We start from the raw sequence: 15604 nt of genomic DNA, 5'->3' as shown, positions 1-15604 counted from the left end.
CAAAACATGGGAAAGAAATAGAAGTTACTTTAGTGTGCATGCCTGCAATTTTCAAGTTTGAAAGACAAATCAATGTATGGTACTCCTGATCTTGAAAAAAACAACAACCAAAAAAATCTGGTCCTGTTTATATTTTAAGCTGCTATAAATAGGATACATCAAAGTTTTACCTGTTGAAGATCTGCCCTAATGTGTATTTATATTATTATGAGGTGCCCCACTTAACAAGTCACATTAACACACGCACACCCCGAGCTCCCCCCCCCACTCCATACAACTACTAACCTAACTTTTCACCTTCCCAACCCTATTTTTGAAGCCACTTCTCTCTTCTGTTCTTCATCCCTTCACTTTTGTACAGGCCTTCACAAAAATCTTCACTATAAGCAAAAATTGTTTGGGTGGGGGTTCATTTAAAACATTTTATCCAGCCTTCCATTAAAATTTTCCCAAGGCACCTAACAATTTAAAAAAAAAAAAAAACCCAAAAGAAGAAATTGAAATGTTTGTATACAAGAGTTACAATGTTTAAAAACCAGGAGTATACAGCAGGTAGAGCATTTATTTATTTATAAACTGCTGGCCCAAAAAGTCCTAAGTGGTCAATAAATAAAGTTATAAAGCACGGCTAAAATCCACAAAACAATAATATATATATATATATATATATATATATATATATATATATATATAAAAGCATCATCATTAAAAGCAAAGGATACAATACATAAACCTTTAAAAGTAATTATAGATGACTAAATCATGTGTCTGGATGGAGTTGACCTAAATGGAAGTTCTTAGGAAGACCAAGTGAATTATCAATTTTGCACCTAAAAGTTAGCAAAATAAGGCACCACGTGAATGCCCCAGATCATGAAATAGTCTCTGCTAAATAATTGGTAGCGAAACTATACCAGTGGTGCCAGTAGAGTAGGTGGTGTCTGTAGGTGGTGTCTGTGAAAAATTGGGAAGGTCTTTGGGCTTAATAAGGCCTGCCCTTTTGCTTGTCTTTCCAAAATTATATTCAGTAGATGCAAAATAATAAGATGACTGTGTGTGAGGGCTTTCTGTCCTGTGTAGTGCAGACTAGAGTGCCATTATCTCATGTTTTGGACTAAACATGTGGCACGTTTGCCCAAAAGATTGACTAATGATTTCCATCTACTCTTAAGATAGGGTTACACATCCAGAATTTGGCCTTCAGAAACAGCGTACGGACAAAAATATCTGAAATGTCCTGGAAAATCCAGACGTAACCCATGTCGGAAGTGTGGATTTTTGGCGAATTTCATTTAAAAAGTAGCTCAGAAACTTCATTTTTTAAAGATTTTGCAGAACAAAAAAACACCCCAACAGCTCAACAACTTTTGTGTCTGGATTTTCACTTTTTGAAATATGGCAACCCTACTTAAGATGGCTTTCCACTCGATGCACAACTGTTCTTGGCCACTGTTATGTTCTACGAAGGCAAGGCCACAACTGCTTTGAAATGGTTTTTGTTTATGAGAAAGCTGAAGAAGGGAGGGATACACAAAAGGAGCACCTGCTTTTTGTGCTTCCTGCTTGACATATAGATCAGGCATATTGGCTTCATTGCCACTATTGTTCCATACGTAGAAAGGAAGGTGCATTGGAACCATCATCGGTTCAAACTGGGTCTTGAAGGGGTCAGCGGAACAAATATCTAGACAGCCTCATCCAGTCTGGACTAAAATAAACTGTTGACTGTGTTAGAGTATATTCTCTCACTTGCATTAGTTCCCATTTCATACTGATTGATTTATAAACTGCCTAAACTGCCCGGCGGGGTGGGGAGTGGGGAGTTCCTGTTGCTTCTTTATATGCTCTGTATTCCTAAACAGTTGTCTTGGCTTCCTGTTGGATGTTGCAAGGAACAAATGTGCAGTGTAGATTACAAGAGTGGTGCGTAAGATTAGAACTGATAGCCTTTCTCACACAAACTTAACAGACCACAAAATACTTTGGGAGCCAGAAGCAAGGAATAGTGGCTTCTAGTTGTAGAGTTGAAGAAGAACTTTGGAACTGTGTAAAAAAAATACGTTTGTGTTGTACAGTTTTCTGTGTCTGCTGTAGTTCCACGATATGCAGATTCTGACCCTTTCCGTCTTCTGATAGTATTTTCCTGTACAACAACAGTAGCTAGTTTCTGCATTGTAAATCTCATGGCAGTAATACTTGATTTATAATGCTGAGCGACTCTTCGAAGGGAGAGCCAAAAGCAAATGTTTGCTATTGTGCGTTTTTGCAGAATTAATTGAACCTGCAGTTTCAGATGGTGAAGTAGTTGAGGCTCCATCCGATACCTTGTTCTGAAAACTTTTCTATTCTGAAACAGCCCCTCCTATATTTTTCCAGTTCAAAAATTGTTGGATTCTGTGATGTCCTCAATTAGGATTGAGTATTGCATGGACTGCGTGCAGTATTTGTTCCTGAAATTAAATGGATACATTATGTAATATTATTTACATATCGGTATTGAAATTTATGGGACGTGGGGCGCTGTGGGTTAAACCACAGAGCCTAGGTCTTGCCGATCAGAAGGTCGGCGGTTTGAAGCCCCGTGACAGGGTGAGCTCCCGTTGCTCAGTCCCTGCTCCTGCCAACCTAGCAGTTTGAAAGCATGCCAAAGTGCAAGTAGATAAATAGATACCGCTCCAGCAGGAAGGTAAACGGCGTTTCCGTGCGCTGCTCTGGTTTGCCAGAAGCGGCTTAGTCATGCTGGCCAGCTGTATGCCGGCTTCCTTGACCAATAAAGTGAAGTGAGCTCCGCAACTCCAGAGTCGGCAATGACTGGACCTAATGGTCAGGGGTCCCTTTACCTTTACCTTTTTATTGATATTTATAAAAGTATATTTACTAATATTTGACACACTTAGTATCATTTCTTGTGAGAAGAGTAACTGCATGCAATAGATCTTGTCTAGTCTTCCTCCTTTAGCCTGTGCAAGCAATAATAGTGATTTAAAAGTAGTTCCCGGCTGTAGCCCGGGGAAAAATATTCTTGCTGGTGGTTCATATGCACATACCCCTATATGCACAGCACAATTTCATATAATCAGCCCCAAAGAAACCCCTATTTATGGCCCCTTGTTGCTTTGCCTTCTTTTGCTCTCAGGCAGCTGTCACATAAGGGGAGATGAGATAAGCTGGGGCCCAAAACTGTTCAGGTAGGGTCTGTGATAAAAAGGGAATGCTTTTTAGCTAAATAACATGTAAACAATCGTCGTTGTGTGTCATTGACTTTCAACCACACCAAAAACACTTGCTTGGCTTATTCAGATAGGAAGTTTTTCGCAAGAAAGAAAGATAGATTGCACTTTCTTCTTCTCCAGCATCAGAGCTTGAGGCTCATTCTTGCTATCTTCATGCACCTTATGCTCTAACCCATCTGATATTTCTGTCCTAACAACCTAATGCAAACGGTAACAGATTCTGATAGAGGCGCTATCTCGCCTTCAAATCGCACTTCTCTTGAACTAACTCAAGATGGACTTAATGAAGATTGACATTCAGCTGCAGATCAAATGCCCTGCTTTTAAACGATTCCGCTTGTAAAAATGAAATTGTAAACACTAAGTAATTACTCGTGGATAAATAATTCAGACCATATATGCAAAGGGCCACCTTGGGACGAGGCTGAATAGTGGGAGCATATGTAGGGACCTGCTTTCCTGATCTGGTCATGGTGACATGCGCCTTAGTTACATCACACTTGGGTTTGTGTAGTATACAGTATACATAGGGCCGCTTATGAAAAGAGCACCAAACTATAAACAGTCCAGACTGTGGCAGCTGTTAACAGGGAGCATATAACTCCATTATTGAAGTAGCTGCACTGGCTCCCAGTTTTGTTCCTGATGAAGTGCTGATGAAGAGTCTTAAAAGCTGTCCATGGTTTGGGGCCAGGGTTTCCAGAGGACCTTCCACTCCCATACCAGCCTACCCATGTATTTAGATCTTCATCAGATGCTGGAGCAGCCAGCCTGGAGAGGTGGGTCCACAACTATGGCTTCCTGGCAGCGGAATCACTGCCGCTTAACAGTGTCAAGCTCTGGTCTGCCAGGTTGGCTCCACTGGGGCACTCATGTACAGTGGTACCTCTGGTTAAGTACTTAATTCGTTCCGGGGGTCCGTTCTTAACCTGAAACTGTACTTAAGCTGAAGTACCACTTTAGCTAATGGGGCCTCCTGCTGCCGCTGCACCATCAGAGCACAATTTCTGTTCTCATCCTGATGCAAAGTTCTTAACCTGAAGCACTATTTCTGGGTTAGCGGAGTCTGTAACCTGAAGCGTATGTAACCCGAGGTATCACTGTATTTCCAACATGGTTGTTTTTCTCATTCTTCCCTCCAGTAGTGATACTACTACTGGAAAGCTGTCGATGGCAGCTCTGCCTCGCTGGGCAAGCTTGTTATGACCAGAGATTTTCTTGTGTTTCCCCAGAAGTGTGCTTAGTTGGGAGCAGGAAAGGACCTTGATTTTCAGTCACTGCACCCAGGCTCTGCAATTTCTCTCAAGGGAGGATCATCTTCTTGCCCATCATAAATTGCCTTCTACTGGTTGGCTAAACATTTCTGTTTAGAAGGCTTTTGGGGACATGTGGCTTTTAAATTCCTGTAGTGATCTCTCAGTAATAATAATAATAATAATAATAATAATAATAATAATAATAATCATGTACTGCTGAAAGATGCCCAGGTACATTAATATCTGCTTTGCAATTTTTTTGTTCCGCCTTTAGTAACTTGATCATTTTGTTCTACTGAGTTTGATTTAAGAGTGCCAACTTCCTAGAAAAAAGGGCATAAATGTGCTAAATAAAACTTAGACTTCAGGAAATAGTATTCTAGAGAACTAACCAGACTTACCCAGGAAACTGAATTAAAGGAATCTCAGTCAGAAAAGTTACTAGCAGAATAAACCTTAAATAAGTGGGAAATCCCATCTAGAGTGAGGTTCCTATTTTTATTTTCCACAGAATGACTCGCTAAGTCAAAGTTAAATTACTTGAGACCTCGCAGAATATACATTGGATAAAACACTTGAATTCTGGCAGGTTTTTTCCTCTTTAACCAGAGAACAAGCTGATCCAAAACAGAAAATATTGGGGCAACATGGCTCCCTGTAGGGTAATGATGTTCTTGGAACATTGAGAAGTAAGATAACTAACACCACCATGGTTAGGCTATACATTATTGTATTTGGAAGAGAATGGGTTGGCATTCGTTTCCGGTCACCTGATAGGTGTTTGCTGTTCCCCGGGTAGCTTATTCAAACTGCCACTGTACTTTAGGAATTCTCTTTCTTTAAAACATGTAAGCCTATTGGAAGAGATCATGTGCTGGCTAAATTGAACGATGGTCAACATAAGGATTGCTGCATGGTGTCCAATCCCTAGAGTTGGGGCTGAAAAATGCTAGGTCAATTGTGCTTTGTGAACGAAGCCATATACATCGTTGTCTAAAGGGGCGACCCCATAAGATCTTTTGAGTCGAGAATCTAAAATTACGTAGCCGCACCACTGCCTGCCACGTTCTGCCCATTGTTAAAAGCAACAATGGCCTGTTGTCAGCACAAGAAAATTAACTTAAGCAATATATAGCAAGAGCAAAGGGTAGTATCCAGCAAAGTGGTCTCTGGCTGCGCAACAGAACTTCCTTTGCCCGCATGCCCCCTGAATCTATTCTGGGGGTTCCTTTTACCCTCCATATCAGATTTGGCGGGATGTGGGGGTGCACAAGGAGAAGAAGGATAAGCTCCACTGCATAAATGGAAATCCTCATATACCGGTATATCACCTTTCTATAAACCAAGCAAGCAGAGCTGCCAAACCTTTCGAGTGAGAAAATTCTATAAAGCCATGTTAATTGAAGAAAATACCCTTTCTTTTGTGCAGTACAGTCTAAGACTATGCTGGCATCTGTATCGGGGGCCCATCTGACGACCTAAGTGCATATGAAAGGAACCATTCTCTCCAATATTTTTTTGAGCTGTTTTATTGGTCAGAGTAAACATGTTGAATTAGGTCCAGAAGCTGATTGGGAACTGATTGGTATATGTTGCCGCTACCCAACTCCTACCTACATGCAGGCTGCCAGAAAAATACATTCCTGGCTACAATCCTTAGCTGAGCTTCCAGAAGCACCGTGAAACTATGCAGGAAGGGTGCAGCCCCATTCAAAACAGGGTTATTTGAACTACCGGCCAATGACATGTTGGTTTGGTCTATGTTAGTTTCAGTTCATTTGCTGATCTCTAGCCTACCTACACCTCCAGAGCTTCTCCAACTTAACTTGGTTCAGATAAAAAAAGAGGAATGGGAGATAAATGCCATCTGCGTACTGATGGCACCGCTTTGCAAACCTTTTCGATAATCTCTCCCAGCCTCTTCATGTGGATATTAGAGTAAAGGAAGATGTAACAGTGTTGCATCACAGTTTCCATGAAGTGGAACAGCCATTCCATCCAGCAGACCATCTTAGGAGACCTTTCAGACTGGTTAAGAGTGAGCTACTACTTAGCAGTAGCCATCCCACAAGCTTGCCACTGTTGATGGCATTCATAGCTTCTGATTGCTGGGCTACAACTCCTCATCAGCCCTGACCCTTGACCAGGCTGGCTGAGGTCGGTGGGAGTTGGTGTCCAACCAACTTCTAGAAAGCCACAGGTTCCCACCCCTTTGGTAATCATGGTCTGTAATGGAATTCCATCAGCTTTGTGGGTCTACCATAGCATTTTGCTGTTGTCTTCATCTGCCTGCCCTTGGGCTCATCAGCACACGCTGCCAGAGTGATGCTTGTCAGGCTTTCAGGAGCAAAGCTTTTTCAATACACTGAAGTGCAGCCATTGTGATAATCTTAAGATAAGCATTTAAAAGCTTTGCCTCAACTCGGAAGATTAAGGGTGAGATTTCCCCCCTCTAAATAAATAATACGACATTTACTCTAGGTAGAATTTTTTTAAAAAAACCCACAGTGCAGCATTGTAGCCCAAATCAAGTATGGGAGAGAACGCAAACCTTCCCCCCCCCTTTTTTTTGCCCCATAACCCCCTGACATGAAAAGGAAACATGTTAGCTCTCAGATTTAAAATGTGAGTTTTTCAACTTGTGGTTGAAGCTTACCGAGCAATAAATCATGTGCTTTCCTTACATGGTATCTTGCAAGTGCAGTTAAGACAAGACCACCAGATTTGCCCTCCCGTAAGTCAGCGCAGCTATTGGACAGCTAGAAAGTTGCTGTTTTTGCTAGTACGTGTCAGATACTGAACCTCTATGCTGGCGGAGTCAGATTTCAATAGTTGTGGTCAGTCTGAGGAAACTGTGATGTGATAAGATAGCGCTTGTGAGGTCATGTGGTTAACAAACACCCAATCTAAAATAGCAGCTTAGTGGACCTTAAGTAAAAATAAGTATAGCTCCTCAGCTGTGTGTGCTGTGTTTTATGTGTTCTTAGACCCAGAGCTGCTGTTCATGCTGAATAACTTAAAACTGAGGATTCAGTAGCATTTTTCATAATAGGGTCTCGCTCCATACTTTGATTTCAACCTCATTCTTTTATCTTAGTGGTGAACATAGGCATGTGGGAACAGCATAATGTTGGTGAAACACTACAGAATTCTAGAAAATCAGGTTGTTCATGTTCGTTAATGATTGTAGCATCCCCCCCCCAAAAAAAGGAGTACTTCACTTTCAGAGCTGATGGTTTCCTTCTCAATAATGTTTATTGCCATGATCTAGTGGAAGAGATGTCTCTTTTGCTGAACCTCTAAAGCACATACAAATGATTTGGGGTTGTTGTTTTTTTTCATGAAGTCAAGAGACATCCTTAAGAGGAGAGATGGAGAAAGAGAGGAAACTACTAAAAAATATATCAAATCAATACAGTGGTACCTCGCAAGACGAATGCCTCGAAAGACGAAAAACTCGCAAAATGAAAGAGTTTTTCGTTTTTTGAGTTGCTTCGCAAGACAGATTTCCCTATGGGCTTGCTTCGCAAGACGAAAACGTCTTGCAAGTTTGTTTCCTTTGTCTTGCAAGTTTGTTTCCTTTTTCTTAAAACCGTGCATTCACTTCGAGGAGCAACTCATAGCACGCGGTGTGGTAGCCTTTTTTGAGGTTTTTGAAGACTTTGGTGATTTTTGAAGCTTTTCCAAAGTCCGTGCTTCGCAAGACGAAAAAATCGCAAGACGAAAAAACTCGCGGAATGAATTAATTTCGTCTTGCGAGGCACCACTGTATATGCATTTAATAGAAAGTTTTGATAGGCAAATAACATTGAGAGAAGGGCAGAGAGAAGGGAGTTGGTTATAATCATTCCACTTCAGAGAAATTGATGGAAATGGGCCTGTATTTTGCAGATTTCTAACTTCAGCATTGAGGTGTTGGAATGAGATACTGAATGAAATCTGGACATAATTTTAGCTATCGTTAGATAGGGCTGAGTGGATTTTTCAGTAGATTACTAGATGATGCTGACACAGGTAAACAAAACTTTCATTTTCTTTTCCTGGCCCAGTTATAGACACGAAGGCCATAATCTGTCACCTTAAGCAACCTTTCCTTTCCCAACTGTTTACCAGAAAAAACATAGATTGAGATCTATAAATAGCCTCAGAGCTATTGATTTAAAATAAACCATGGCACTTGAATAGCTGCCAAGGATTATAATCCTACATTTAATTTTTGATGCTGATTTCTATATGTCACCCTAAAAAGAAGAGGGTTTTGTTGTTGTTTTAAGTAACTTCTCTCTCTTTTGAAACGTGTTGCTTGAAAATGGCGCCCAAGGGCCAAATTCAGCCAAAAGTCATTTATACGTCTTTACAACATAAGAGAGAAGTAAAATTTGACGATGCAATTACATAGTACGACATGGAAGCCTGTTCTTCTGACTACTTGCTATCTTTTCAATCACGTACTTTCTATTAAGATTTCAGAACTTTTGATTATATGGTAATGCTCTGATCAAAAAGTCATGACCTAGCCTGATCAAGTTGTTGCTTTCCTGTTCTGACATGAAAGCTTCTGGTCTCAGTGTGTCGCTAGTTTTGATCTTTGTCATGTAAGCAGTACAGCTGCCCTGCCTTAGCCTCTTGTTTCCTTTCGGCAGTTTTGCTCTTGATAACTGCTAAAAGCTGAAAACCCCAACTGCTACCACCTTGATATTTTTTAAAACAGAACAAAGGAAATTTAGAAATTCAATATTAAGTCTTTTGCATAACTTTAAATATATAGCCTTCATGCTTCTGTATTCTTGCCAATTGCATAACCTAGGGAGGTTTGCTGTGACAAAGCTGCTTCATTACAGTGGATTGTTGCGTACATCACGGTAAACTATGGTCCTGAAAGACCTACATTGGCTCACAATACGTTTCCGAGCACAATTCAGAGTGTTGGTGCTGACCTTGAAAGCCCTAAACGGCCTCGGCCCAGTACACCTGAAGGAGCGTCTTCACCCCCATCGCTCAGCCCAGACACTGAAGTCCATTTCTGAGGGTCTTCTGGCGGTTCCCTCACTGCGAGAGGTGAGATCACAAGGAACCAGGCAGAGGGCCTTCTCGGTAGTGGCGCCTGCCCTGTGGAATGCCCTCCCATCAGATGTCAAGGAAATAAACAACTACCTGACTTGTAGAAGACATATGAAGGCAGCCCTGTTTAGGGAAGTTTTTAATGTTTGATATTTTATTCCGTTTTAATATTCTGTTGGGAGCCCCCCAGAGTGGCAAGGGAAACCCAGCCAGACCACTTATTATTATTATTATTATTATTATTATTATTATTATTATTTGTAAGACAAATGTGAACAGGGAGGAACCACTCTGATCCTCAGGCTCACACGCTCACTCCATCCCTTTCCTCTCCTCATGTGGTCAAGAGAAGGACTTCAACAACATTAAGTTTCACTTCCCCTTAGTTGCCTTGTCCTGTTATCTACATCATAGAATCAAAGAACTGTAGAATTGGCAAGGTCCACGAGGGTCATCTAGTCCAACCCTCTGCAGTGCAAGAATCTTTTTGCCCAATGTGGGGCTCGAACCACAACACTGAGAATCTCGTGCTCTACCGACTGAGATATTTTGAGATCTGGGTTAAAGGTTTTAAACAAACTCCAGTTGAAAAAAGGCAGCTTCAAAAGCACATTTTTGAAGTTGGCTGGTTTTGAAAGTTACCGGAATTTGTTACAAATTGTTCACATGACACAAAAGGAGACAGGGAAACTGAGGCTTGTGGTTGTCTGCATCTCATGAAACCTTGGTTTAGTGTGACATGTGAACTGTGTTGATATGTTATATACATCAGGGGAACTTGTGCCCACGCCCTCCCCGTAAGTTGCTGGTTTCCACTTCCTACCATCCCTGCATATGGTGGAAAACACCAATGTGCAGCTAAGAGCAGCTTGAGGGAGAGTAGTTTAGATCAGGGAAACACAGGAGAAAGAATTAAATGCTAACTGTTCAAAAAAACAGAGATCTCTAATAATTCTCAGAACCATCACAAAGCTGCAGTTCTGCAAGATTCTTTGAAGGAAGTAATAACTGATAAGATGTTAACCTTTTATATTTGTGGTAATGGAAGTACCGTAATTCTAAAGATCTTACTTTCAAAAAGTGCATGTTTGATATCAAGGCAATACAGCTGGCTTCTTCACGAACTTTGACTTAACAACTGAATTTTGCACTAAATGTTTACAGTTCTACACACACACACACACACACACACACACACGTCTTAACAAGGAAATGACTATAGAAATTAATACTCTATTTCCCCCCAGAAAAATCAATCTGCTCTTGAAATTAAGTTGAGTTGATTCAAGCAAATATTCTTATTTTAAAATGCTACCTTAGTTTGCGCGTTTTTAATCTGAATTATTTAGGAATGTTTTAAACCTCTAAATTTTTCTCTGCTGTCTTTTTCTTTTTGCTTATGCTTGGGCTGACAGTCAGCAACAGGTAAGAGCATGTTATGAGAAAGTTCAAGTGGAATGAATTTGACTACCTTTCTAAGCATGGCTGCTTTGTGTTCTCAAATATAATAATACACAGCCTGGTAAACAACAAGTACATAAAGTATAAGTACAGGGAGAGTCTTTTAAAAAAGGCCCTGTGGAACATGTGTACTCTATCCACTGGGCCTCTAGAATCAATCATAGAATCATAGAATCATAGAGTTGGAAGAGACCACAAGGGCCATCGAGTCCAACCCCCTGCCAAGCAGGAAACACCATCAGAGCACTCCTGACATATGGTTGTCAAGCCTCTGCTTAAAGACCTCCAAAGAAGGAGACTCTACCACACTCCTTGGCACTCCTAAATCAGGTACTTTGAGCCACTAGTCAATTCTGCCATTTTCAACCATCACCGGAGACCATTAATGATGGGCATGAAATTTTTGACAACTCCATAAAAGCCATTGAATAGTTGGGACAGTAGCCAGCATGCTATGGTGTCTTATATTTAAATTTGGCAGGATCTCTTGAGAATTTCCATTCCTTAATACCATGTGCTGTGGATCAGCCCCATGTTCTGATACCATTCTTCTTCCATTAAACCAAATTAAAGGGGGCTTGAGTCCACATATCTATTTAGAATTAATAATTCAGATTTATATCGGTAACACAAGAGATTTTCTGCCGCTTTTTAGTATTAACAAGAACGTTCTTCTGTGATCAGCATCCCTAGTTCTGTTCCGTCAAAAGAGATAGAAACAGAATGACTTGTTCCAGTTCTGGTTTTGAAAATAGACCCCTCTCCTGCAGTTGAAGCTAAGACCTGGAATGTTCTTCCTTAGTTATAAGCTGGGGTTTGAAATGTTGCATCATTGCACGTTTCAGGCAAATTTCAAACCCCTAGTACTACAATAGCAGCATAAGGAGAATTATAGAACTGTTGAATTGGAAGGAACCACGAGGGTCATCTAGTCTAACCCCCTGCAGTGCAGAAATCTTTTGCCCAAAGTAGGGCTCGAACCCACAACCTTAAGAGTCTCATGCTCTGCTGACTGAGCTATCCACAGGGATTTTTCTGTTCGTTTGTTCCTTTCGGTTATATTACTGTGCTGTTTTTAAATATTGCAAGGTATTCAGAAGGTGTGTGGGTCACTTTAAGGATCATTTGGGTGTGAATATGTCTATTTTGAAACTTAAGAAAGCTTCAAAATAAGATGTTGAAATTCATCCTAAGGTGGCTGGTTTATTCATGCTTAAAGTTGAGAAATGTCCCAAGCGGTGTCTTTCTGTCTCTCTCCCTCTTTTTGTCATAATACAGAACCAGAAGGAGGAATTCTACAGCTCTTCTTGTGAATATTTACACAAGATCAGGTTTAGAGAGGGCTCCTAGTTCTGTCAGACACCATTGCCAGCTGTAATGGACTGTCCCACAAAGTGTCGCTTGCGAAATATTTGTGAAATAAAACTCATAGCTCAATACGTGGCTTCAGCTTGAGTCAGCCACCACGCATAAACTTCATGCAAAGCAGCCATGGCAATTTCAGTTTGTATAAGGGCTTAACTCAGGACCGGGGGAACTTGTGGCCTGGGGGCTACACGTGAACCACAGCTTAATTTCAAAGTGGGAAGAGAAGGGGAAAGTGGGAAAAGGGAAATACCGTATTTTTTGCTCTATAAGACTCACTTTTTCCCTCCTAAAAAGTAAGGGGAAATGTGTGTGCGTCTTATGGAGCGAATGCAGGCTGCGCAGCTACCCCAGAAGCCAGAACAGCAAGAGGGATTGCTGCTTTCGCTGCACAGCGATCCCTCTTACTGTTCTGGCTTCTGAGATTCAGAATTTATTTTTTTTCTTGTTTTCCTCCTCCAAAAACTAGGTGTGTCTTGTGGTCTGGTGCATCTTATAGAGCGAAAAATACGGTACATTGCCAAACATCTGCCTTTTGCCTTGCCCACCTCCAGCATGCCCCCCAACAAAGTACCCCCACAAAACACACCCCTCAGCAGAAAAAAGGTTCCTCGCCCCTGTATAAACATATTGATTTCAATTCAGCAGTCCCTCTGTTTACAGTGTAGCATCTTACTTAAGGTGTTCTGCATGTGGGAACTGAGCATGTCACCCTTTGGCTTGAAATCTAGGTTGTTCCATTTGCAGTTATTGAAATGTATAGATCACTGCACTAACAAAGCGCTTCTTCAACAAGCTGGCGAAATTGCTTTCGAAATCTCTGGAATTCATCTTTTCCTCAGTCAATGTCTCCCCCCCCCCATTTTTTTTAAATAGCAAGAGTATTTGCTCTCTGTTTCTAACCATTACACTGTAAATTCTAAGAATGGGCACCAGGAGTAGAATTTAATTGTCCGGTCAATGTGAACAGAAGATGGTGCATTTAACATGAATTTTAAGTAAATTTGGCTGTGTTTATGTACTCTGCTGATTATCGAATGCTATAGTGAACTAAAGATGTATTGAAGGTGACGGTGGAGTAAAAGTGTGACTTCACTAGTGAAAGCTTGCTGTGCTTGTGTTCTGTTTTTTTTATTTTCTCTAAGGGGAAAGTACTTCTTTACTATAACACATTTTTTTCCTGAACTTTGGCCTTTGCACCATGTCAAATCCCAGATTTCCCACTCCTAGTCTCATGCCATGTAATGCTGTCTAGGAAGCATCCCCTCTGCCACCAAAAACTCTCCAGAGGATTGGGGTACTTTCCTGAACAGTGGGGGGAAGTATTGCTGGGGGTCACAGGGGGGAAGGAGGAATTGGCAAAAATCACCTCCTATCTTCAGTCAGCAGGAACCTCTGAATGCAGCTCATGAAAGGACAGACAACTTGGGTCATTAGATATGTATACACACATTTGTTTTTATTTCTGGTGAGGGTGAGCAGTGATTTTGTGTACACTCAAATGCTACTCCTGTCCTTATAACTTGCGGATGTACTTTAAGATATAAATGTTTAGTTGAATATGGGCATATTCTCCTTTCTTGAGCTGAAATGATAGGCCTGTTGGCTAATGTTTGTATGTGTCTGTCCTTTCTTTTTACAGATCAGATGCCTAAAAGGCAAGAAACCCTTCCCAGGCCCACACACCTTTGATGGGATTCATATTGTGAACCATTTGATAGGAGATGATGAGTCCTTGCATTCGTCCGACGAAGACTTTATATCAAACCACGTTCAGGAGTCGGGGGTCCATTTTCACTTGCACAGGAGGACTGGTCCGATGGACTTGACTCCAGCCGCGGCAAACAGTAGTGACAGTGATACTGAAAACACTGAAACATCAGACACCATCGTTCAGAAGGAAAATAACCAAAAAAGAGTGGAGTCTTACTCTACTACTGTGTAAACACTGTGAATGGTATTGGCCTTCATTCTCTAGGAGCTTATTCCACGGTCAAGAGGACTGTCTTAAAAGTTCTTGGACTTGACTGGCTCTTACATCTTATCTGACGCGTGATGTGTTGCACCTTACTATTGGCCTCTGTATTTGCCAAATCTTTTATCTCCAACTTGTTGTTGCCATAGAGTAGGACTGGGAAGAGGTTGGATGGATGACAACTCTAACAGTATTAATATTTCCTGTATGCTTCTCATGCTAGAAAATGCACACTCACAACTTCTTCCCACTCAAGGACCATACTACAGTTTGTAAACATGGGAAGTCCTTAGTCTTCAAAGGAAAAGTGTACTTGTGCAATATTTAATACTCTGTGAACAAATGTGTTCTTTTTACATAAACTGTTTGTGATCACAATGGATGTATCAGATACAACATTTATCTGGTTGAGTGTCTTATTTTTAATTAACATAACCTCTATTATTGGAAACCACCAAAGTTTCCAATCTAAAGCCTTTACTTGTGCTATTTTATATAATAATTAATGGTCACACTTCGTTCTAAAGGATTAAAGAAAACCTTTTATTAACCGTTCTGTGCATCTGCTTTTGATGTGTTGCTAATGGACCTGATCAGAGTATGTTAACTACAAATAATGTCTATTTTGTATATATTTATATATCCTTGGCCCTGCATAAAAATGTACATTGAATTTTGTATGGGAAGTGTAAATGTTAACATATGACTGGTCTCAGCATTTTAAAAGGAAATGAAATTCTGTTTAAACCAAGTAAAATTGGAAAATGTTTATGAGGAAAATGGCAAAAACACTAATTTTAGTTTTAAGACCTCTGCTTACCAAATGACCCACAGATTCATGCCCTACTGAAATGTGTTCCAAATGACACTATTGACTGAAATTTTAACTTTGTGTATATGTAACTATATAATAAAATTTTTTTTCATGATTTAATAGATGCTAAACAGTTACTTGTTCAAGTGTTTCTCAAAATACAGTATCGGTTACTATATTTTATTAAAACAGCTCAACATTATTACCCTTTACTACATATCAATAAAATCAAGGAAAAAAGTACAACAATAGTACAAAACATACAAAAATGTTTACTAACTGGAAAATACACTTAGGAGATATATGACAATTATGAATAAGAGAAGGAAAGGATTGTTTTTGTTTATATGCTGCTTTCAGTTTCTCTGTCTTAAGCTAAGTAATCAGGAGAATGAATTTTATGCCACAGATGCTCTGCAGAGTGAGTACAAGGAAGAGA

At 40.4% G+C, this 15604-nt stretch overlaps 1 protein-coding gene across 4 annotated transcripts in view; it reads left to right on the top strand.

Annotated features, from left to right (window-relative positions):
* Nucleotides 1-15285, top strand: part of EVI5 (ecotropic viral integration site 5) — a 68579-nt gene extending 53294 nt beyond the window's left edge. For all 4 annotated transcript variants that reach the window (XM_081865849.1, XM_081865850.1, XM_081865847.1 and 1 more), the window contains one exon: nt 14019-15285. In XM_081865849.1, coding sequence (XP_081721975.1) covers nt 14019-14321 — 303 coding nt within the window. In that variant the 3' untranslated portion in view covers nt 14322-15285. The remainder of the gene's footprint in view (nt 1-14018) is intronic.
* Nucleotides 15286-15604: the final 319 nt, after the last annotated feature.

Source organism: Podarcis erhardii (assembly GCF_964252035.2).
Source record: "Podarcis erhardii genome assembly, chromosome: 6".
Classification (NCBI taxonomy): domain Eukaryota; kingdom Metazoa; phylum Chordata; class Lepidosauria; order Squamata; family Lacertidae; genus Podarcis; species Podarcis erhardii.
This window is presented reverse-complemented; position numbering and strand designations above follow the sequence as displayed.